This window comes from Artemia franciscana, unplaced genomic scaffold (assembly GCF_032884065.1).
Source record: "Artemia franciscana unplaced genomic scaffold, ASM3288406v1 Scaffold_986, whole genome shotgun sequence".
In the NCBI taxonomy this organism is placed as follows: Eukaryota; Metazoa; Arthropoda; class Branchiopoda; order Anostraca; family Artemiidae; genus Artemia; species Artemia franciscana.
Genome location: NW_027069065.1, coordinates 176204 through 196313, shown reverse-complemented (window position 1 = coordinate 196313; position 20110 = coordinate 176204). Strand labels below are relative to the sequence as shown.

At 34.5% G+C, this 20110-nt stretch overlaps 1 protein-coding gene across 1 annotated transcript in view; it reads left to right on the top strand.

Annotated features, from left to right (window-relative positions):
• The first annotated feature begins 5911 nt into the window (after nt 1-5911).
• Nucleotides 5912-20110, top strand: part of LOC136043781 (synaptojanin-1-like) — an 82525-nt gene continuing 68326 nt past the window's right edge. The window contains exons 1-3 of the mRNA XM_065728695.1: nt 5912-6102; nt 16859-16967; nt 19784-19971. Coding sequence (XP_065584767.1) covers nt 16930-16967; nt 19784-19971 — 226 coding nt within the window. The 5' untranslated portion in view covers nt 5912-6102; nt 16859-16929. The remainder of the gene's footprint in view (nt 6103-16858; nt 16968-19783; nt 19972-20110) is intronic.

Here is a 20110-nt window from a genome sequence, read left to right as displayed (position 1 = left end):
AATGCATCAACATAGGCCCCATTATTTTCTAAGTGCTTAAGGATAGTGTCCAACAATGCAACCAAATAATGAACAGTACTATGCCCGGATCTAAATCCAAATTGTTGGGGATCAATATTATCATTTATGTCTTCAAATAAACAATCAAAAATAAAACTTTCAAATAATTTTGAGAGAGCTGGTGTTTTCGAAATCGGCCTCATCTCGGTAATATCTTTAGGTACCTTGCATTTGGGGATTGGCGCTACATACGCCTGTTTAAAAATGCATGGGAAAACACCATCAATAAAACATTGGTTAAAAATTGCCGTTAAAGGAGTAGATAAAAGATCAGCACACTCAATAATCAATTTAATCGGTATCTCACTAGGATAACTAGATTTACGAGAATCAAGTGCCTTCAACTTTTTAGCAACTGAACAAATCTCTAGTATAGGGATATTGAAACTAAATCATTCGGTGGTAATTTTCTTAGTTGTGGATAAATTTTACAAATTGATGCAAAAAGTCATTAATTTCACTAGGTAACAGGGGTTTACAGTTGACGTCTCTCATTCCAACTCTAGTTACTTTTTTGCCAATAATGTTCTGAATTAAATCATGGAACTTCCTCGGGTGGGATTTATATATTTTCCTTATTATTTTCGACCCATACTGCTTACGTGAACATCTTATTTTATATACAATTAGATTTCTTACTCTTTTGAAATCTTTTACGGGTCCAGTTAAATGCAATTCGTTTCTCACTTTTATCAGATTCCGAATCTCTTGAGTAATCCATGGTTTATCATTAGATTTCACATATATTTTTTTCTGTGGGGAAATTTCACGGTATTTTTCGAACAGTTCCTTACAGAATAAACTTGCCATTTTGTCAATGTCAGGCAATGAGAGAATATCACGCCAGTCACGATCTGTGAGCCATTTCTTGTAGAGATTTACTAGTTCAGGTGTGAAAGGCCTGTACACCACATGATTTATTTGTCTATTTGGGATAAAATGATTGGGTGTGCAAGCAACACACAGCTCACTCAAACCTAATGGGGGTAATGTAACTGGAGTATTATAACATTCAGGACAGTTGCTAAAAATGAGATCCAACATACGGTTACCTCTTGTGGGCACATTGACAACCTGCTTAAATGATAGTGAATTACTTAGCCATTTGGAATCTAAGTCATTAAAGTCACCACACATTATGATACCAGCATTAGGATACAAGGATCATACATTGCTAGTGCAATTATGTAAGTAATTCACAAGGTCTTTACGATAGGGGCCACGGGGCGGATAGTAAACAACACATATCACCGGTGATGCCACTTCCTTGGGAAGCTTCTTAGGCCTGCACCACAACCATAATACTTCAAAACCTTGCATATTTGGTATATTACTGAAAGTGAGAACGCGATTTCTTATAGACGATCGACAAATAATACCAAGACCACCACCATGTGTTACTGTAATATCATTGGGTGTCATTCTAGGTTTGAAATAGGTATCATATCCTTCAAATGCTACAACATCTTCAGTCGCGGAACATGATTCACAGATACAAGCAATATCAACCAGTTCATTTTTCAAGCAATGTTCAACCTCTTCTAATTTGTTCATAAGTGACCGGACATTTGATAATAGTATTTTCGGAAATATAAAGGGATGAAAGAAGGGCTTTACACTGCGGTCTCGAATCTCCTTGCCAGCACATTGAATCTGTTCCAAGTTGGGATACTCGGAAGACATGGTTTGAGGGGTGGGTGGATCTTTGATTTCTTTGAAATTCCAAACTGGTTGGTTGTTAGTACTGGATATATTGTCGGAAGGCTGGCAGATGTTGGTTCTTGCCAGTTTCTCCAAGGTTTCACGAGGAGTGGTTGGTATGAGGGGGGAGGGATCTGCATTGGCTGATTTAAGACAGGTGGTTTGAGCTTCAAGCTCATAAGTGGGACTGTAAATTGTTGTCTTTGGCAACCATGTTTTAACAGAGGTGGAATTTTTCGCTCCCCGTTTTTGAACTTCGCAATTCAGTATTGGAACGTAGCTTTTTCTTTCTGTGGGAAGTGAGATGCACATTAGGACAGCAGTTCATGAAACGAAGGCCATGAGCAAATTTTTTACACAGAGATCTGTGAGGCAGAATACAACACTCATCACGGCAGATTCCTTTGAAATAATCCACGCAAATGTGGAGAAACGTGCAATTATGTGCCTTTCTACAGCCTCGCCTTATGTGAAATCTGCAGACATGTCGTTCAGGAATAATATCTGTTGTAAGACCCTCTTCATCTGTATATGGAGACTGAGAATACTCTAGGTCGGTTTGTGTTGTTTGACTAGTAACAAAGCTACTGCATTGAACAGAGACATTATTACTGAGAACTTTAGAGCTGGTTATATTACCCTGGTTTAAGCACTTCTCACAGGTAAAAAGAAAGAAACGTCCCGAGGGTTTCTGCAGAGCAAGGACTATGTCTGCATCAATTGCAGCGTAGGCCGCATGCATGCGGTGTAAGCAAAGGTGCTTACACCGCATGCATTCTGGATTGACCTAACTTCACTTATTGGGTGTGTTCTGTTTAACAGACAAGTACCGATGATTACTCACTCGACTGAGAAACAACTTGTCAAATCGAGCGCCTTTTGATTTAGTTTACAAGAAATGCAATTCGAAAGCGATTTCATTCCGACTTGATGGGGATTTTTACCATTCTATATAACAATTATTTCATCTCCATTTAATCTGTTCTGTAAATTTTTCTTCTCCCCTTTGGAAGCTTCTTACGAGTTGGAGTTACCCTCCCTTTATCTTACCCAAGTTAGGTGTTCAGCGCCGTCGGAAACAAGAAAAAAATTATAAGACTGTATTTTCCTCAGTCAATCGGCCATTTTAAAACGGGTTTGAAAAGAAAGGCTAAGTAGAATTTATCGCATAGTTACATTTCTTTTTAGTAACGTACTCGTGGTTTTGTAAAATTATGCTTGGATGGTAATAAGAAGCGTAATGTTTCTGTAACCAGACCCAACTGCATAACCGTCAAATGCTGTGAATGTGATGCTAAAATAAATAAAGACTATTTTAAAGATCATGTTTTGTCGTATTCATAGCAATCTTGAAGAAGCACTTAAATATGTAATTGAGCCGGTGTTTGAAGACCCGCTTACGGCGTCAAAGAAGTAAAAGCAAGATGACAATATTGCTACTACCTGCAACTTTTGTCAGTGAAAGTATTTCTGTGGCGATAACTGCCTCACCAAATCCTAAGGCTCTGCTACTACCTGTAGCTTCTGTCAGTGAAAGTATTTCTGTGGCGATAACTGCCTCAACAAATCCTAAGGCTCTGCTACTACCTGTAGCTTCTGTCAGTGAAAGTATTCCTGTGGCGATAACTGCCTCACCAAATCCTAAGGCTCTGCTACTACCTTTAGCTTCTGTCAGTGAAAGTATTTCTGTGGCGATAACTGCCTCACCAAATCCTAAGGCTTTGCTACTACCTGCAGCTTTTGTTAGTGAAAGTATTTCTGTGCCGATAACTGCCTCACCAAATCCTAAGGCTATGGTACTACCTGATGAAGCCATAGTGATTGGAAATGCTGGGTTACAAGAAGCAAAAGCAAGATGACAATATTACTGACATTGCAGCTTTTGTCAGTGAAAGTATTTCTGTGGCGATAACCGCCTCACTAAATCCAAAGGCTCTGCTACTACCTGATGAAGCCATAGTGAGTGGAAATGATGACTTACAATCAATATTTTCAGGCATGAAATCTCTTTTTATCGCAGTGTATATTGACCAGAATCATGTTCTGGACGTCTCAAAGGAGTTAAACAAGCCCGTTATTTCCAGGCGTGGGGCGGAGGGGCGGTATCTCCAATCCTTGGAATTAATTTGCATTAATATTGCAGTAATTCCGCCATCTCACATTTGCTAATATAAATTTACTTCGCATTATTACATTCGTCAATATCAGCTAAAAAATATTTGTCGCTATAATCTCCCCTCCCCCCATGGAAAATCATTTCGGGGGGATTTCGGGGGAGGAGTGTACTCCACCCCTCCCCCGAAATCCTTCTCCCAACAAAAATCCTGGTTACGGATTTGTTGATCAGTTTTTTTTTTTGATTTTTTTTTTATTTGATTTTGATTTTTTGGGGACTTGTCTCAGATAGTTCAAAAGTGGAAAGGAAGGAAAACTTTGTGAATTTTTCTCTAATTATGATCTTATACATATTATGCCATCTCTATAAAGTATATTTAAAGGTCAATCTTTTTTTCAATTCGGTGAAAATCAGGTAGCGATTCGGTAAAATATACTAAGTTCCCCCTCCAATGAAAAGAGGCTCGGAACACCCCTGCGTATTAATATAATTGCACGTTAAATAATAACATAATAATAAGCCAAACTTAAAAATAACACGTATCACCATAATTCAGCGGATGAAACTTAAAACAAAGATAAATTAAAAAGAATAATCAAGTTGAACTTAAATCTAACAGAATTTGCCAAAATTAGGACGAGTTTACAACACCCTAAAATCCTTAAAAAGGTTAGAGTATCATCTGTGTCTCCTAGTTCAGGGAATCTCTGATTTTTTTTTTTTTTTTTTTTTTTTTTTTTTTTTTTTTTTTTTTTTTTTTTTTTTTTTTTAATTCTGCTAGCGCGTCAGCCCGAAAAAAAGATCTAAAGCTTTGAGAACTCTGAGATCTGAGAAGGATCTGAAAGTGATGTTTAGATCTTAGGATCTGAGAATTTTCCCATAGAAAATAGACGAGGCTCGGAAATGGCGAACTTCTCGGAACATTTGTCCCATCTTCGATCGTGCCCCAAGATTTTTGCCCTGTAAATTTCAGGCAGATCAGAGCACAGTAAAAAATTTACGAAGGCGTTTAAGTCCCTTTAAGTCATTATTTCCATGTTCTATTCGTTGAAGATACTTGCCCCGTAAGTTTTATGCCAAACGGAGGAAAAAACTAATAACCTCTCTGCTCAAGAATTGGGGGTAGGGTTGCGGGGGATCAGAAGGCTTTCCCAGGCTTGAAATCTTTCAATGATTTGGAAAAAATGATTGTCTGACTTGCTTGAAACTTGTAGGGTATGTTGTCTGGTTCACTGGGACTTCATAGCCCGAATGATGTTTGTAAAAAAAAAAGTAGGGGGGGGGGGCAAGTGCACCAAGTTAAAGTTTGTTGTGCAAACGGCTAAAAATTTACAGAAAAAGTATCATTCCAGGTGTCCTGATGTTCCACAATGTCGGCTAATTAGTAGAATTATATGCAAAAGGTTTTTTTTTTCAAACTGTATTGAAAATGAAGAAATCAATTTATTGTTGTTCTTTTTCCAGTGACAATACCAAAAAAACTATTCCCGGTAAAAAATACCCTAAAAATCTAGGTGGAAACAAATCTTGGAGGAGCGAATTATATAAAGTCTTCTTTCCAGAAGTATTGCTCAAGCCATCTGAACCGTCCTTTCGTATGATAAAGTCTGATTGGAGTTGAATCACTATGCCTGTAAGGAGTTGTCTCTTTACCTTTCTAATTGTTATCACTTAACAAAACTGTGTGCAAAGTGTTGCCTTCCGGAATTCTTCTATTTCTGTTTTATTAAGTATCGCGTTTCTAATAATAGGCTATAATCTGAGTAGTTTGTCTATATGAAAACGGATTAATTATTTTGACATCGAGAGCTCAGAAAATGTAACAGCCTGCACTTTTTTCAGATCGTCTTTTGAACGCCATCGCAATGTTCGAAATAGTTTTTTCGCTCTGGTTATTTTTTTTCCTTTTATGTCTTCAAAAATTTGTATGAAGTATTTTAAGTAAAAGAATTCTTTCAAGATATATATATATATATATATATATATATAATATATATATATATATATATATATATATATATATATATATATCTTACTTTTAGGTTCAAATACGTTTCTTAGAGCAATTTGCTCACGATTTCCGGAGTACACACATCCTGTTCCTTTGCGTATTTCTGCAGCGACGTATAACGTCAATGGAGGGAATCACTTTCGAAGCGTCGTCTACAAAAATGTTTCTCTAGCTGATTGGTTGCTTGATGCACAAAAATTGTCTAAGTCAAGATGTAAGTAATTTTACTTGTATCGGGAGGGGGGTACTGAGTTTGAATCCTCCCTCCCGAGTTTGAATCCTCCCTCCCCAAAATTTTTGTCCGACTCGTAAAAACGTAACAAAATGCATATAAAAAAAATTGTAATGCGTTTTTTTAAGTTTTTATAAAGTTAACTCCCACTCCCGCCCCTTAACGATAATCCTGGATGTGCCCTTGTTTGTGTATATTAGTATTAATCCTTAGATCTTTTATTGTTATTGTTACTTAATATGATTAGTCCCTCAATACGTTTTGAATAATGTGCATATATGCCGGTGATTTTCTTCTTTTAAAGCTATTTTGAACTATCGATAACTGTTTCTGCTACAAAACAGATCTAATTTCAAAAGTTATTACCCTTCAGCATAAGAGTATTAAAGTTAATTTTTTTATTTACATTTTTTTTTGTCTGGACGGCTATTTAGTTTCTCTCCGTTTTTCTTCAAATGTTTTATAAGAAAATATACATATTGCCGGTCCAGAATCAAGTATATTACTTAAATTTCTGACAGTAATTAATTAGACGCCCGCTAGAAATCTATTTCTGTCCAATTGTACGGATTGATGAAGGTTGTCTAAGTACTTACACAGTTTCTAATCGAGTGATCCTTATTCAAAGTTCAGAACGCTCCTTTATTCTTTGTAGCCCTGTCAGTCACGTAGGCTACGGAGAATTTTGTTTGGGGGGCACGTTATTTCTTAGGACCTAAAGTAGGAGAATTTGACTAATCAGAAACTATAAAGAGAAATGTAAAGTTTTTTGGCAGGAGGCACGGGCCGAAGTACGCATCAGTCCAGTTGAACGCATCAGTTAACGGGCATGAACGTATCAATCCAGTTGCTTCGTGTTTTGTATTTAAACGGCGATTATGGGGAAAACAGTAGTACTTTATAAACCCGGTTCAATGAAAATATTTATAGAAAATAACACTTCCTTTGTTTAAACTAAATGTATATATATATATATATATATATATATATATATATATATATATATATATATATATATATATATATATATATATATATATATATATATATATATATATATATATATATATATATATATATATATATATATATTTATAAAGATATTTATTTTTATTATTCAGGGCTATTATGATATTATTAAAGATAATATTTTATTATATATATTATCATTTATATAAATATAAAGTTATTTGTTTTTATATATATATATATATATATATATATATATATATATATATATATATATATATATATATATATATATATATATATATATATATATATATATATATATATATATATATATATAAAAGTTTCAACTTCTGTCTTTACTTCTTTCAGAAAGACATTGTTTATAAAATCATTCTTTATCGGTTTTTTATACAAAAAACCATGCAGAAGGCCCAAAACCATGATTGAATAAAAAAAAATAATATACTGACACGCCTGACCCTGATACGCGTAGTATCAATACGCCCAAAACCGATACGCCCGATACCGACTTCGCTCTTTACTTCCCACGGAAAAACTTTGTTTTTAAATTAACCTTACACGTTTTTAATAAAAAATCTTGCAGAATACAAAAAACTATGATTGAATAAAAAGCACCAAGTACTTATACGCCTGACACCGATAAGTACAGTACCAATACGCCCGATACCGGTACACCCGATACCAACTTCAATCCTTTCTTTCCTCAGAAAAAATAATTTTTTTCAATAATCTTTTCCCGTTTTTAATAAAAAATCATGCAGAAGACACAAAAACAAGATTGATTAAGAAACAAAATGTACCGATGCGCCTGACACTGATACTCGCAGTACCAGTACGCCCGATACTGACTTCACTCTTTACTTCCTTCAGAAGAAGTTTGTTTTTTAAATTAATCTTTACCTTTTTTTAATAAAAAAAAACTCACGTGCTAAAAATTGCTCAATCAGCCTCAGTTCCTAGTGCAGCTATTAAGAAAGGTACACGGAAAAGAGGATGAAGTGACCATACGTACGTCAATCAAGTTAAAATAAAGTCGAAGATATGGTATTCCGTTTGGCACGTATCCAGCAAGTCTAGATCTGGCACGGTCTTGAATCTCCTTCCTAAAACAAAAAGAGAGTGTAAAGTATTTTTCAACGAGCTGAAAGTGAAAGAAGCAGAAACTGCTTCGGAAAAGGCTATTGGAAAACCCGCAAAATATGCAGAAAAGGCTAAAAAGAATAAAGGGCAGCCGAAGCATTGTCCCACGATACCTGAGGATCAGAGGTTAAAATATTATTCGAAGGTTTTGAGTTAAAGATATTCCTTTGTAAAAGGAATAAGATAAGTCTCTAAAATCGCATCTTGATTTGCCTTTGATAAGGCACAATTATTTTGTGGTTTCTAAGAGTATGTTTTGTGGGCTGTTCGCCGGTTGAAGGGTAACAAGGCTCCCCGTCTTGATGATGTTTGGGGTAATCGTCTGCACAATGGCTCCCCGTTTATGCTTCAGTATCTGTAACTACTTTTTCAAATGTGTTTAGATAGTGCTACCGTTCCTAACTTGTTTTGTACCGGGGTTGTTTCAAATATTATCAAGGAAAGGAAAAACCCAAGTGAATGTGGAGGATATAGGCCGATTACCGTCTCCCATATAGTAGCTGTGTTATCATATTGGTATTTCAATAAACAACAAAGAGAGATAAAACTCCACAAAAAAAACCTCAAACGAGACTGCAGCCAGTAGAGAGAAATAGATGAAAGACTAAAAATAATGCGGATATTTCGCCTGTATCTGAACTAGGCGTCCTCAGCACAAGATAAAAAGAAAAAACACTAAATTAAAAGCAAATAAAACCACCAATAATAAATACAATTGTCGCTACTGATCCACGTAGGGAAAAGAAGCTATTAGAGTTACTAGAGTTTCTCGTCACCTGTGGCAAAGTTAGGAAAGTGGTTGTCGGTGGCATTGCGTCCACTCTTATGAACATGAAATCGTATTTAAAATTCCTCTGATCTTACTAATAAGTTGAAAATTTTGACAATAGGAGGAGAATTCAATTCTCTGTAGTTTTGATGTGGTTTCCATGCATTCGAATTGTAATGGTGAAAAAGTGCGAAGATATATTAAGGATCGAATTACAAAAGCACTTTGATTTGATACAAGATGTGACGATGGCTAGTTTGGAGATTGAAGTTATTATGAAGTTGGCTATCCTTGCAAATAAATATTCTCTTTATTTTGGTTTTAGAGGAGAATTTTACAAACAGGTTTTAGGTTTGGCTATGGGGGCATCTCTCTCCTTTGTTGGCAAATCTCTTCATTGATTCTATTGAAACCTCCCTTTACATGGTTTTAGGCTCTCCCCTTGTTTCTGCGGTAGATTTATGGGCGATTTTGTTTGCATTTGGAAACACGGTTTAGAGTCCTTAAATATTTACCCAATTTATGATTGTCTTTTGAAAAATGAACCAATAGTCAATAAGGGAATTAAAATTTTACACAATCACTAGGGGACAAGATTACCTACTAGACCAAAAAGAGTTGCTTCAGTATTAGCTAAAAAGAGGAATATTATATCATATAGTTAATATATAGTTAACTAGCTGTTGGGGTGGCGCTTCGCGCCACCCCAACACCTAGTTGGTGGGGGCGCTTCGCGCCCCCCCCCAAGCCCCCCCGCGCGCGTAAGTCGTTACGCGCCATAATAGTTACGCGCCATTGTAGTTGTGTCCCTATGTCCCACCTGTGAATATAGATAGATATATATATATATATATATATATATATATATATATATATATATATATATATATATATATATATATATATATATATATATATATATATATATATATATATATATGGTTTTAACTACGTAAAACTTGCGAATATACAACATTCTTTGCTGTCCCATTGTCTTTGCATATAAATAGATTGTCAGGTTTACCAACTCTTGAACATGCAACATATAATGGTCCATGGGAAAACAATCTGTATTCAGATCTATACCTCATGATTCTAATGATTGCCCTTGAGCTTTGTTGATGGTGATTGCTAATCGACCATTCCCTGTCCTGGTGTCCCGGTCGTCATTTACATCCCCCTGTTTCCCCCGGTGTCCCCGTTGTAGTTGTGTCCCTGTGTCCCGGTCGTCATTTATATTCCCTGTGTCCCGGTCGTCATTTGTATCCCGGTCTGTATATACATTCGTTTTTTAGTTTTGTTTTTCTCCTTTATTTTTTTCCTTTTTTTTTCTTTTTTAGCTTATTTAGATTTTTAGATTTTTTAGTTTTTTTATTAGTTTTTAGTTTTTTTTTCTTTTTAGTTTTTTTGTCCCGGTCGTCATTTATATCCCCCTGTTTCCCCCGGTGTCCCCGTTGTAGTTGTGTCCCTGTGTCCCGGTCGTCATTTATATTCCCTGTGTCCCGGTCGTCATTTGTATCCCGGTGTACCGGTCTGTATATACATTCGTTTTTTAGTTTTGTTTTTCTCCTTTATTTTTTTCCTTTTTTTTTCTTTTTTAGTTTATTTAGATTTTTAGATTTTTTAGTTTTTTTATTAGTTTTTAGTTTTTTTTTCTTTTTAGTTTTTTTGTAGTTTTTACCTTCTTTTTAGTTTTGTTAATTTTTTTTTTTACTTATGTCCTGGTCGTCATTTATACTCCCTGTGTCCCGGTGCTTTGTTGATTGCTAATCGAACATTCCTTTTGTCCTGGTCGCTTTCTCTTTGAGTGTCGTCATTTATTTTTTTCTTTTTTAGTTCTTTTAGTTTTTACCTTTTTTAGTTTTTTTTAGTTTTTTAGATGAAATTTTTTTTTAGTCTTTTCCTTTTTTTCTTTTTAGTTTTTTATTGGTTTTTACCTTTATGTTAGCTTATTTTTCAGTTTTTTCCTTTTTTTTTAGTTTTTTTTTATTTTTTATTTTTTTTAGTTTTTTACCTTTTTTTTAGTTTTTTTAGTTTTTTTAGTTTTTTAGCTTTTTTACTTTTTTTATTAGTTTTTAGTTTTTTTGTAGTTTTTGCCTTTTTTTTAGTTTTTTCAGTTTTTTTTTTAGTTTTTTATTGGTTTTTACCTTTATTTTAGCTTATTTTTCAGTTTTTTCCTTTTTTTAGTTTTTTTTAGTTTTTAGTTTTTTTTAGTTTTTTACCTTTTTTTAGTTTTTTTAGTTTTTTAGCTTTTTTATTTTTTTTATTAGTTTTTAGTTTTTTTTGTAGTTTTTGCCTTTTTTTTAGTTTTTTTAGTTTTTTAGCTTTTTTATTAGTTTTTAGTTTTTTTTGTAGTTTTTGCCTTTTTTTAGTTTTTTTAGTTTTTTAGCTTTTTTATTTTTTTATTAGTTTTTAGTTTTTTTTTGTAGTTTTTGCCTTTTTTTAGTTTTTTCAGTTTTGACGTCACCTGATCCAGTTTTTTCAGGTGACGTCACCTGATCCACAGATCCACAGACAACTTATTTTTATATATATAGATAGTTTTTTTTTTTTACTTATGTCCTGGTCGTCATTTATACTCCCTGTGTCCCGGTGCTTTGTTGATTGCTAATCGAACATTCCTTTTGTCCTGGTCGCTTTCTCTTTGAGTTTCGTCATTTATTTTTTTATTTTTTAGTTCTTTTAGTTTTTACCTTTTTTAGTTTTTTTTAGTTTTTTAGATGAAAATTTTTTTTAGTTTTTTCCTTTTTTTCTTTTTAGTTTTTTATTGGGTTTTACCTTTATTTTAGCTTATTTTTCAGTTTTTTCCTTTTTTTTAGTTTTTTTTTATTTTTTATTTTTTTTAGTTTTTTACCTTTTTTAGTTTTTTTAGTTTTTTTAGTTTTTTAGCTTTTTTACATTTTACCTTTATGTTAGCTTATTTTTCAGTTTTTTCCCTTTTTTTTAGTTTTTTTTTATTTTTTATTTTTTTTAGTTTTTTACCTTTTTTTAGTTTTTTTAGTTTTTTTAGTTTTTTGCTTTTTTACTTTTTTTATTAGTTTTTAGTTTTTTTGTAGTTTTTGCCTTTTTTTTAGTTTTTTCAGTTTTTTTTTTAGTTTTTTATTGGTTTTTACCTTTATTTTAGCTTATTTTTCAGTTTTTTCCTTTTTTTAGTTTTTTTTAGTTTTTAGTTTTTTTAGTTTTTTACCTTTTTTTAGTTTTTTTAGTTTTTTAGCTTTTTTATTTTTTTTATTAGTTTTTAGTTTTTTTTGTAGTTTTTGCCTTTTTTTTAGTTTTTTTAGTTTTTTAGCTTTTTTATTAGTTTTTAGTTTTTTTTGTAGTTTTTGCCTTTTTTTAGTTTTTTTAGTTTTTTAGCTTTTTTATTTTTTTATTAGTTTTTAGTTTTTTTTGTAGTTTTTGCCTTTTTTTAGTTTTTTCAGTTTTGACGTCACCTGATCCAGTTTTTTCAGGTGACGTCACCTGATCCACAGATCCACAGACAACTTATTTTTATATATATAGATAGTTTTTTTTTTTACTTATGTCCTGGTCGTCATTTATACTCCCTGTGTCCCGGTGCTTTGTTGATTGCTAATCGAACATTCCTTTTGTCCTGGTCGCTTTCTCTTTGAGTTTCGTCATTTATTTTTTTCTTTTTTAGTTCTTTTAGTTTTTACCTTTTTTAGTTTTTTTAGTTTTTTAGATGAAAATTTTTTTTAGTTTTTTCCTTTTTTTCTTTTTAGTTTTTTATTGGTTTTTACCTTTATTTTAGCTTATTTTTCAGTTTTTTCCTTTTTTTTATTTTTTTTTTATTTTTTATTTTTTTTAGTTTTTTACCTTTTTTTAGTTTTTTTAGTTTTTTTAGTTTTTTAGCTTTTTTACTTTTTTTATTAGTTTTTAGTTTTTTTTTGTAGTTTTTGCCTTTTTTTAGTTTTTTCAGTTTTTTTTTTAATTTTTTATTGGTTTTTACCTTTATTTTAGCTTATTTTTCAGTTTTTTCCTTTTTTTTTAGTTTTTTTTTAGTTTTTAGTTTTTTTAGTTTTTTACCTTTTTTTAGTTTTTTTAGTTTTTTAGCTTTTTTATTTTTTTATTAGTTTTTAGTTTTTTTTGTAGTTTTTGCCTTTTTTTAGTTTTTTTAGTTTTTTAGCTTTTTTATTAGTTTTTAGTTTTTTTTGTAGTTTTTGCCTTTTTTTAGTTTTTTTAGTTTTTTAGCTTTTTTATTTTTTTTATTAGTTTTTAGTTTTTTTTGTAGTTTTTGCCTTTTTTTAGTTTTTTCAGTTTTGACGTCACCTGATCCAGTTTTTTCAGGTGACGTCACCTGATCCACACATCCACAGACAGACAGACAACTTATTTTTATATATATAGATATAATATATCTATTATAGTTAACTTAGTTTCAATTTTCAATTTTTTTTTTCAGTTGCTTTGATGTTCTCATTGAAGTAACTCTAATAGCTTCTTTTCCCTACGTTGATCATTTATAATAAATAATTGTATTTATTATTGGTGGTAATTTCATTTGTTTTTAGTTTAGTGTTTTTTCTTTTTATCTTGTGCTGAGGACGCCTAGTTCAGATACAGGCGAAACATCCGCATTATTTTTAGTCTCATCTATTTCTCTCTACTGGCTGCAGTCTCGGTTGGTTTTTTTTTATGGCACTTGGTATTAACCAAGTGACATATAGCAATCGCAAATTCTGTCGGTCCCGTTTTGCTACTTTAGGCACTTCCAGGTAGGCTAGGACGATGAAATTTGGCAGGCGTATCAAGGACCGGACCAGGTTAAATTAGAAATAGTCATTTTCTCGATTTGACCATCTGGGGGGGGGGGGAGTGGAGGCCGGTTAATTCGGAAAAAATAGAAAAAATTAAGTATTTTTAACTTACGAGCGGTTGATCAGATCTTAATTAAATTTGATGTTTGGAAGGATATCGTGTCTCAGAGCTCTTATTTTAAATCCCGACCTGATCTGGTGACATTAGGGGGGGGATTTGGGAGGGGAAACCTAAAATCTTAGAAAACACTTTGAGTGGAGGGATCGGGATGAAATATGGTGGGAAAAATAAGCACAAGTCCTAGATACATGATTGACACAACCGGAACGGATCCGCTCTCTTTGGGGTAATTGGGGGGGGGGTAATTCTGAAAAATTATAAAAAGTGAGGTATTTTTAATTTACGAACGGGTGATTGGATCTCAATGAAATTTGATATTTAGAAGGATATCGTGTCTCAAAGCTCTTGTTTTAAATATCCCGACCGGATCTGGTGACTGGGGGGAGTTTGGGGGGTGGAACCTAAAATCTTGGAAAACGCCTAGAGTGGAGGGATCGGGATGAAACTTGGTGGGAAAAATAAGCAGAAGTCTTAGATACGTGATTGACATAATTGGAACGGATCCGATCTATTGGGGGGGGGGGTTAATTCTGAAAATTAGAAAAAATGACGTATTTTTAACTTACGAAGGAGTGATCGGATCTTCATGAAACTTCATATTTAGAAGGACCTCGTAACTCATATCTCTTATTTTAAATCTCAACCGGATCCAGGGTCATTGGGGGGCAGTTGGGGGGGGGGAAATCTTATAAAATAGTTAATGCGGAGAGATCAAGATTAAACTGAAAGGGACGAATAAAAACAAGTCTAAGATACGTGACTGACATAACCGGACCGGATCTGCTCTCTTTGGTGGATTTGGTGGGGGGGGGGTAATTCGGAAAAATGAGGTATTTGTAACTTACGAAAGGGTGACCAGATTTTAATGAAATTTGATGTTTAGAAGGATCTTGTGCTTTAAAGCTCTTATTTTGAATTCTGACCAGATTCTGTGACATTGGGGGGGGGGTAGTTGGAAAGGGAAACCGGAATTCTTAGAAAACGTGAAAATTGGGTATTTTTATCTTACAAATAGGTGATCGGATCTTAATGAAACTTGATATACAGATGGATCCTATGTCTCATATGCTCCATTTTCTGCTCGAACTGGATCCGGGGACATGGGGGTTGGATGAGGGAAACAGAAATCTTGGAAAACGCTTATAGTGGAGAGATCGGGATGAAACTTGATGGGAAGAATAAGCACAAATTCTAGATATGTGATTGACATAATTGGAACGGATCTGTTCTCTTTGGGGAGTGGGGAGCTGTTAATTTGGAAAAATTAGATCTCTTATTTTAAATCCCGGCCGGATCCAGTGTCATTAGGGGGGGGGGTCTTGGATAACGCTTAAAGCGAAGGGATCTGGATGAAACTTGGTGGAAAGAATAAGCACAAGTCCAAGATAGGTTACTGACATAACCGGATCGGATCCGCTCTCTTTGGTGGAGTTGGGGGGGGAGTAATTCGGAAAAATTAGAAAAAAATGAGGTATTTGTAACTTATGAACAATTGATCAGATCTTAATAAAATTTGATATCTAGAAGGATCTTGTGCTTTAGAACACCTATTTTAAATCCCGACTAGATCTGATAACATTGAAGGGAGTTGGAGGGGGAAACCTGAATTCTTGTAAAACGTGAAAATCGAGGCATCTCACGAATGGGTGATCGGATCTTAATGAAACTTGATATATAGAAGAATTTTATGTCTCAGATGCTCTATTTTCAATTTGAATCGGATCCGGGGACGTTGATGGTTGGAGGGGGTAAACAGAAATCTAGGAAACCGAAAATCTTGGAAAACGCTTAGAGTGGAGAGATCGGGATGAAACTTGATGGGAAGAATAAGCACAAGTTATAGATACGAGATTGACATAATTGGTACGGATCCGTTCTCTTTGGGGAGCTGGGGGTTGTTAATTTTGAAAAATTAGAAAAATTGAGGTATTTTTAACTTAAGAACGGGTGACCGGATCTTAATGAAATTTGATTTTTAGAAGGAACTCATGTCTCAGAGCTCTTGTTTCAAATTCCGACCAGATCTGTTGACATTGGGGGGAGTTGGAGGGGGAAACCTCGGAAAACGCTTAGAGTGGAGGAATCAGGATGAAGCTTGGTGGATAGAATAAGCAAATGTCGTAGATACGTGATTGCCGTAACCGTACTGGATTCGCTCTCTGGGGGAGTTGGGGGGAGGGGTTCAGTGCTTTGGTGAGTTTGGTGCTTCGGGACGTGCTAGGACGATGAAAATTGGTAGGCGTGTCAGGGAGCTGCACAAATTGACTTGATAAAGTTGTTTTCCCAGATTCGACCATCTGGGGGGCTAAAGGGAGAGGAAAAATTAGAAAAAATGAGGTATTTATAGCTTACTAGTGGGTGATCTGATCTTAATGAATTTTGATATTTAGAAGGACTTCGTGACTCAGAGCTCTTATTTTAAATCCCGACCGTCATCAAGCCTCTGATTTTCCTTTTAAATCAATCTATTGGCTCTTAGAATTTTGTTAGAGCTCATACCATATGAGCTCTTGGCTCTTAGCTCTTCTTGCCTCGTCACAAGTGCCATATGAGCTCTTAGCTCTTGTTTTTGTAGAGTTTTATCTCTCTTTGTTGTTTGTTGTCATGTCGCGCCAGTTCAGCTTAAGAACTTTCAATGGTATTCCAATTGCTATTTAAGAGTGAATCGCGGACTTGAGAGACTTAGTTAAACTTAATAGAGGACTTCGACAAGGTTTGGTTTTAAGTCCGATATTATTTAACACCTTGCCTTCTAAGGTTACAAAACAGATTTCTGGTGGGTTAAGCCTTGATCTCTGTGAATTAAGTCTATTAAGTTATGCTGATGAATTACTTATATTTAATTTTTTTAAGTCTCTTGCATCGTAATTGCTCATAAGCAGCTTAGGTTGTTTTATTGCGGAATGAAACCAGACTTTATTTTAGTAAACGAAGGAGAGTTTTTTTTTTTTATTGCAGCTCTTGTGGATGTTGAAGAAGCTCCTGATAATGAAGATGAAGTAGATATTTATGCCATTGGTTTTGAAGAAATGGTGGATCTAAATGCTTCAAACATAATGGCTGCTAGGTGAGATTGTAAATTCTCTGGCCATTAGTTTACTTATCCTTGTATTTTTTTTTATCTTTTTAGTTGTCCATTTATCAGAATGTACTTCTGAAAGGCTTTTTGAAAGGATAAAACAAGGTTAAATGTGATAAATTAAATAGATGACAGTTTTGTACATCTCGTATCCATTTCACAATAGTTGCACCTGCTCTTCACAGCCATTTCAATGGGAGACATATCTTTTGTGTATTCTAATTCTTGGGAATCAAAATCTCCTAAGTCTACCCATTGCAAGCACCCAAGGCCCAAGCCACCACATGAGTAGAGTAAGGGCTATTGGCTCTTAAGTGAGTCGCACTCTACAAAGATGCTACCTTGAAATTCATTATAGAGTTAGGCTTTTAAATTGTCAGTGTCATCGCAGTAGTGTCGATTTAGTTAAGAGTGTTGTGTCTCACATATGTTACTGTTTTATTTTCCTGTCCATATCTTATAGAACGGATGGTCGTAGAAACCTGGAAGAGGGTTGTAGCGGTTTCTCTGACATCGTTTAAATTTTAGAGTCAATGTAGAAGTTTACCAAGAACTGACTTGTCGTAAAAATAAACTGCTGTGGTTTCATGAGAAAACGAGCCAATGAAAAACGATGCAAAAACAATCAGGGCAAAAATGGGCCAAGTTCTTACTCGGCGACTTACTCGGCCATCCGTTCTTATAGAACGGATGGTCGTAGAAACCTGGAAGAGGGTTGTAGTGGTTTCTCTGATATCGTTTACATTTTAGAGTCAATGTAGAAGTTTACCAAGAACTGACTTGTCGTAAAAATGAACTGCTGTGGTTTCATGAGAAAACGAGCCAATGAAAAACGATCCAAAAACAATCAGGGCGAAAATGGGCCAAGTTCTTACTCGGCGACTTAAGTCCACGTTTTAGTGTTTTGATGTCCTGTTGCAAATCTTAACTAATTTGTCTTTAAACTTGTGTTCATTTAAGAAGTGACATTTTAGATACGCTGATAGTATGTTGAGATTAAATTGGAAATGGTTGCTTTGCCTAGAAGAGGGTTTCTATTTTACTTTTTTTAAGTTGGAAAAAACGGCAAGTTGATGATTTTTCATCCCCTTTGTACACATCTAAAATAATAGGTTTTTTTTTGAACGAGACGTTTCAAATTGAAAAAAAATCTGACGGCTCCTATTAATCTAATCCAAAAGTTTAAATAAAACAGAGTGCTGATAACGTTATTTTTTATGCACCGATGCGCTTTTTCTTGAAAAGCCAGGGGGTTTTAAAGTGATAATCGTGAATAAATTGTAGTGCCCCTTAAAATGTGAAGTATTCACTAATGTTAAAATGGTAAAGTACTGTGGTGTCGTACATTTCTCAGGTTTCGTGAAAAGAGTATTTTTGAAGTGTCTACCGCCAAACGTATCAAATCACTGCTATTACTAACAACTCACTGCAGCACCAGTTCGCTTCAGGGCGACACAGCTGCGCACGCTCCTCCATTCTAATCTTTTTAAAGCCTCCCTCTTTGTACCCTCCCAAGAAGTTCCCATTTCCCTTAAAAAAAATTTACGATCATCTCCTACCTAATTCGGGGACAAACTGCTTTTGTTTGACCCTTAGATGGTTGGCCGAAAAGGACGGTCTTTGATAAGTTGTCATCTTTCATCCACAGAACTTGACTTAGCCGTCTAAAAATTACTAATACACTCTTTTGATAACCCATATATACATAATGTATTTTGGTTCAATTCAACGCCATCCTCACCGTTCTCTGAAAGCTTTTTACTACCACTATTAACAACTCACCGCAGCACCAAGCCGCCTGAGGCCAACACAGCTACGCACGTTCCTCCTCCATCCCAATCTATTCAAAGCCTTCATCTTTACAACCTCCCAGGAAGTTCCCATGTCCCTTAAATCGTTCTTTATGACATCTTCCCACCCTAACCGTGAATGACTTGCTTTCCGTTTATCTCTTGACGGTTGGCCGAAAAAGACAATCTTCTGCAATCTGTTATTCTTCATATGCAGAACATGCCCTAGCTATCTCAACCTTTCTCTCATTGTAACCCTAGAAAGCAGGATAGAACCATACTTTTCGTACAACCTACTGTTTCAAATCCAGCCTGACAGACGGGTGCCCTAACAATCCTTAGGCAAATTCTCCGGAAAACATCTAATAAACCCTCCTCCGTCTTTCCGAGTGCCCACGCTTCCAAGCCTTGATTTGTTATTGTGATCTGATACAATTTTTTGAACCTGTGCAAATTTTTTTCTTCCGACAACTTATCTGTCTTGGCTTTTTCTACAATTAGCCATGACTTGATGCCCACAACTATTTTATTTTAATTCAAAAATCAACGGACTCAGACTCATTACTTTACTTTTGCTTCGCTTCAGTGCATTCATTCACTTTGCAAATCATCATTATCTATCAATTTTTTGTTTACCTAGTTTACTAGTTATTAATAAAAATTATCACTTCGAATCCATTTTAGGCTAAAACGGCACGTGTGCACCTTCCTAAAAGGCCAGCTGCAGCCGGTTTCTCCTGAGCAAAAGTTTTCAATGATGAGCGATGGCCTTTTATTATATTTTATATATCTGTAATCTTATCATTAAGTGGGGACTATTCAATTATTCCTTCTGGCTAAGAGACCTGTTTTCATGAACTTACAATGGTATAATACTAAAAAAAAAACAACAAAAAAACAAGGCTTTAGTTGCCTTCCTTAAGGTATCGGCAATATTTACATATGAAATACAGTCATTTCTTAGGATAGATGTTTACGAATAAATAAATATTATTCCTGTTTTTCTTGTTTTAGTTCTGAAAATGCTCGATCTTGGGCAATAGAGCTGGAGAAAGTTTTGTCAAGAGATAGAAAATACGGACTTTTGACATCTGTTCAATTAGTTGGCGTTTGTTTATATGTCTTTGTAAAGCCAGAGCTTGATCCATATATTAGGGAAGTTAGCACAGATACTGTGAAAACAGGACTCGGTGGAGCGGCAGGTTAGTAACAAATTACTTATGAACCTATTTTACATTTGTCTCTTAGGTCCTTATGAGGGCCATATCCAGGATTTTCTTTCAGGTGTGCGGGGATATTTTTTGGAGGGGGGGTTGCAAAAAAGGAAAAGATATCAAAAAC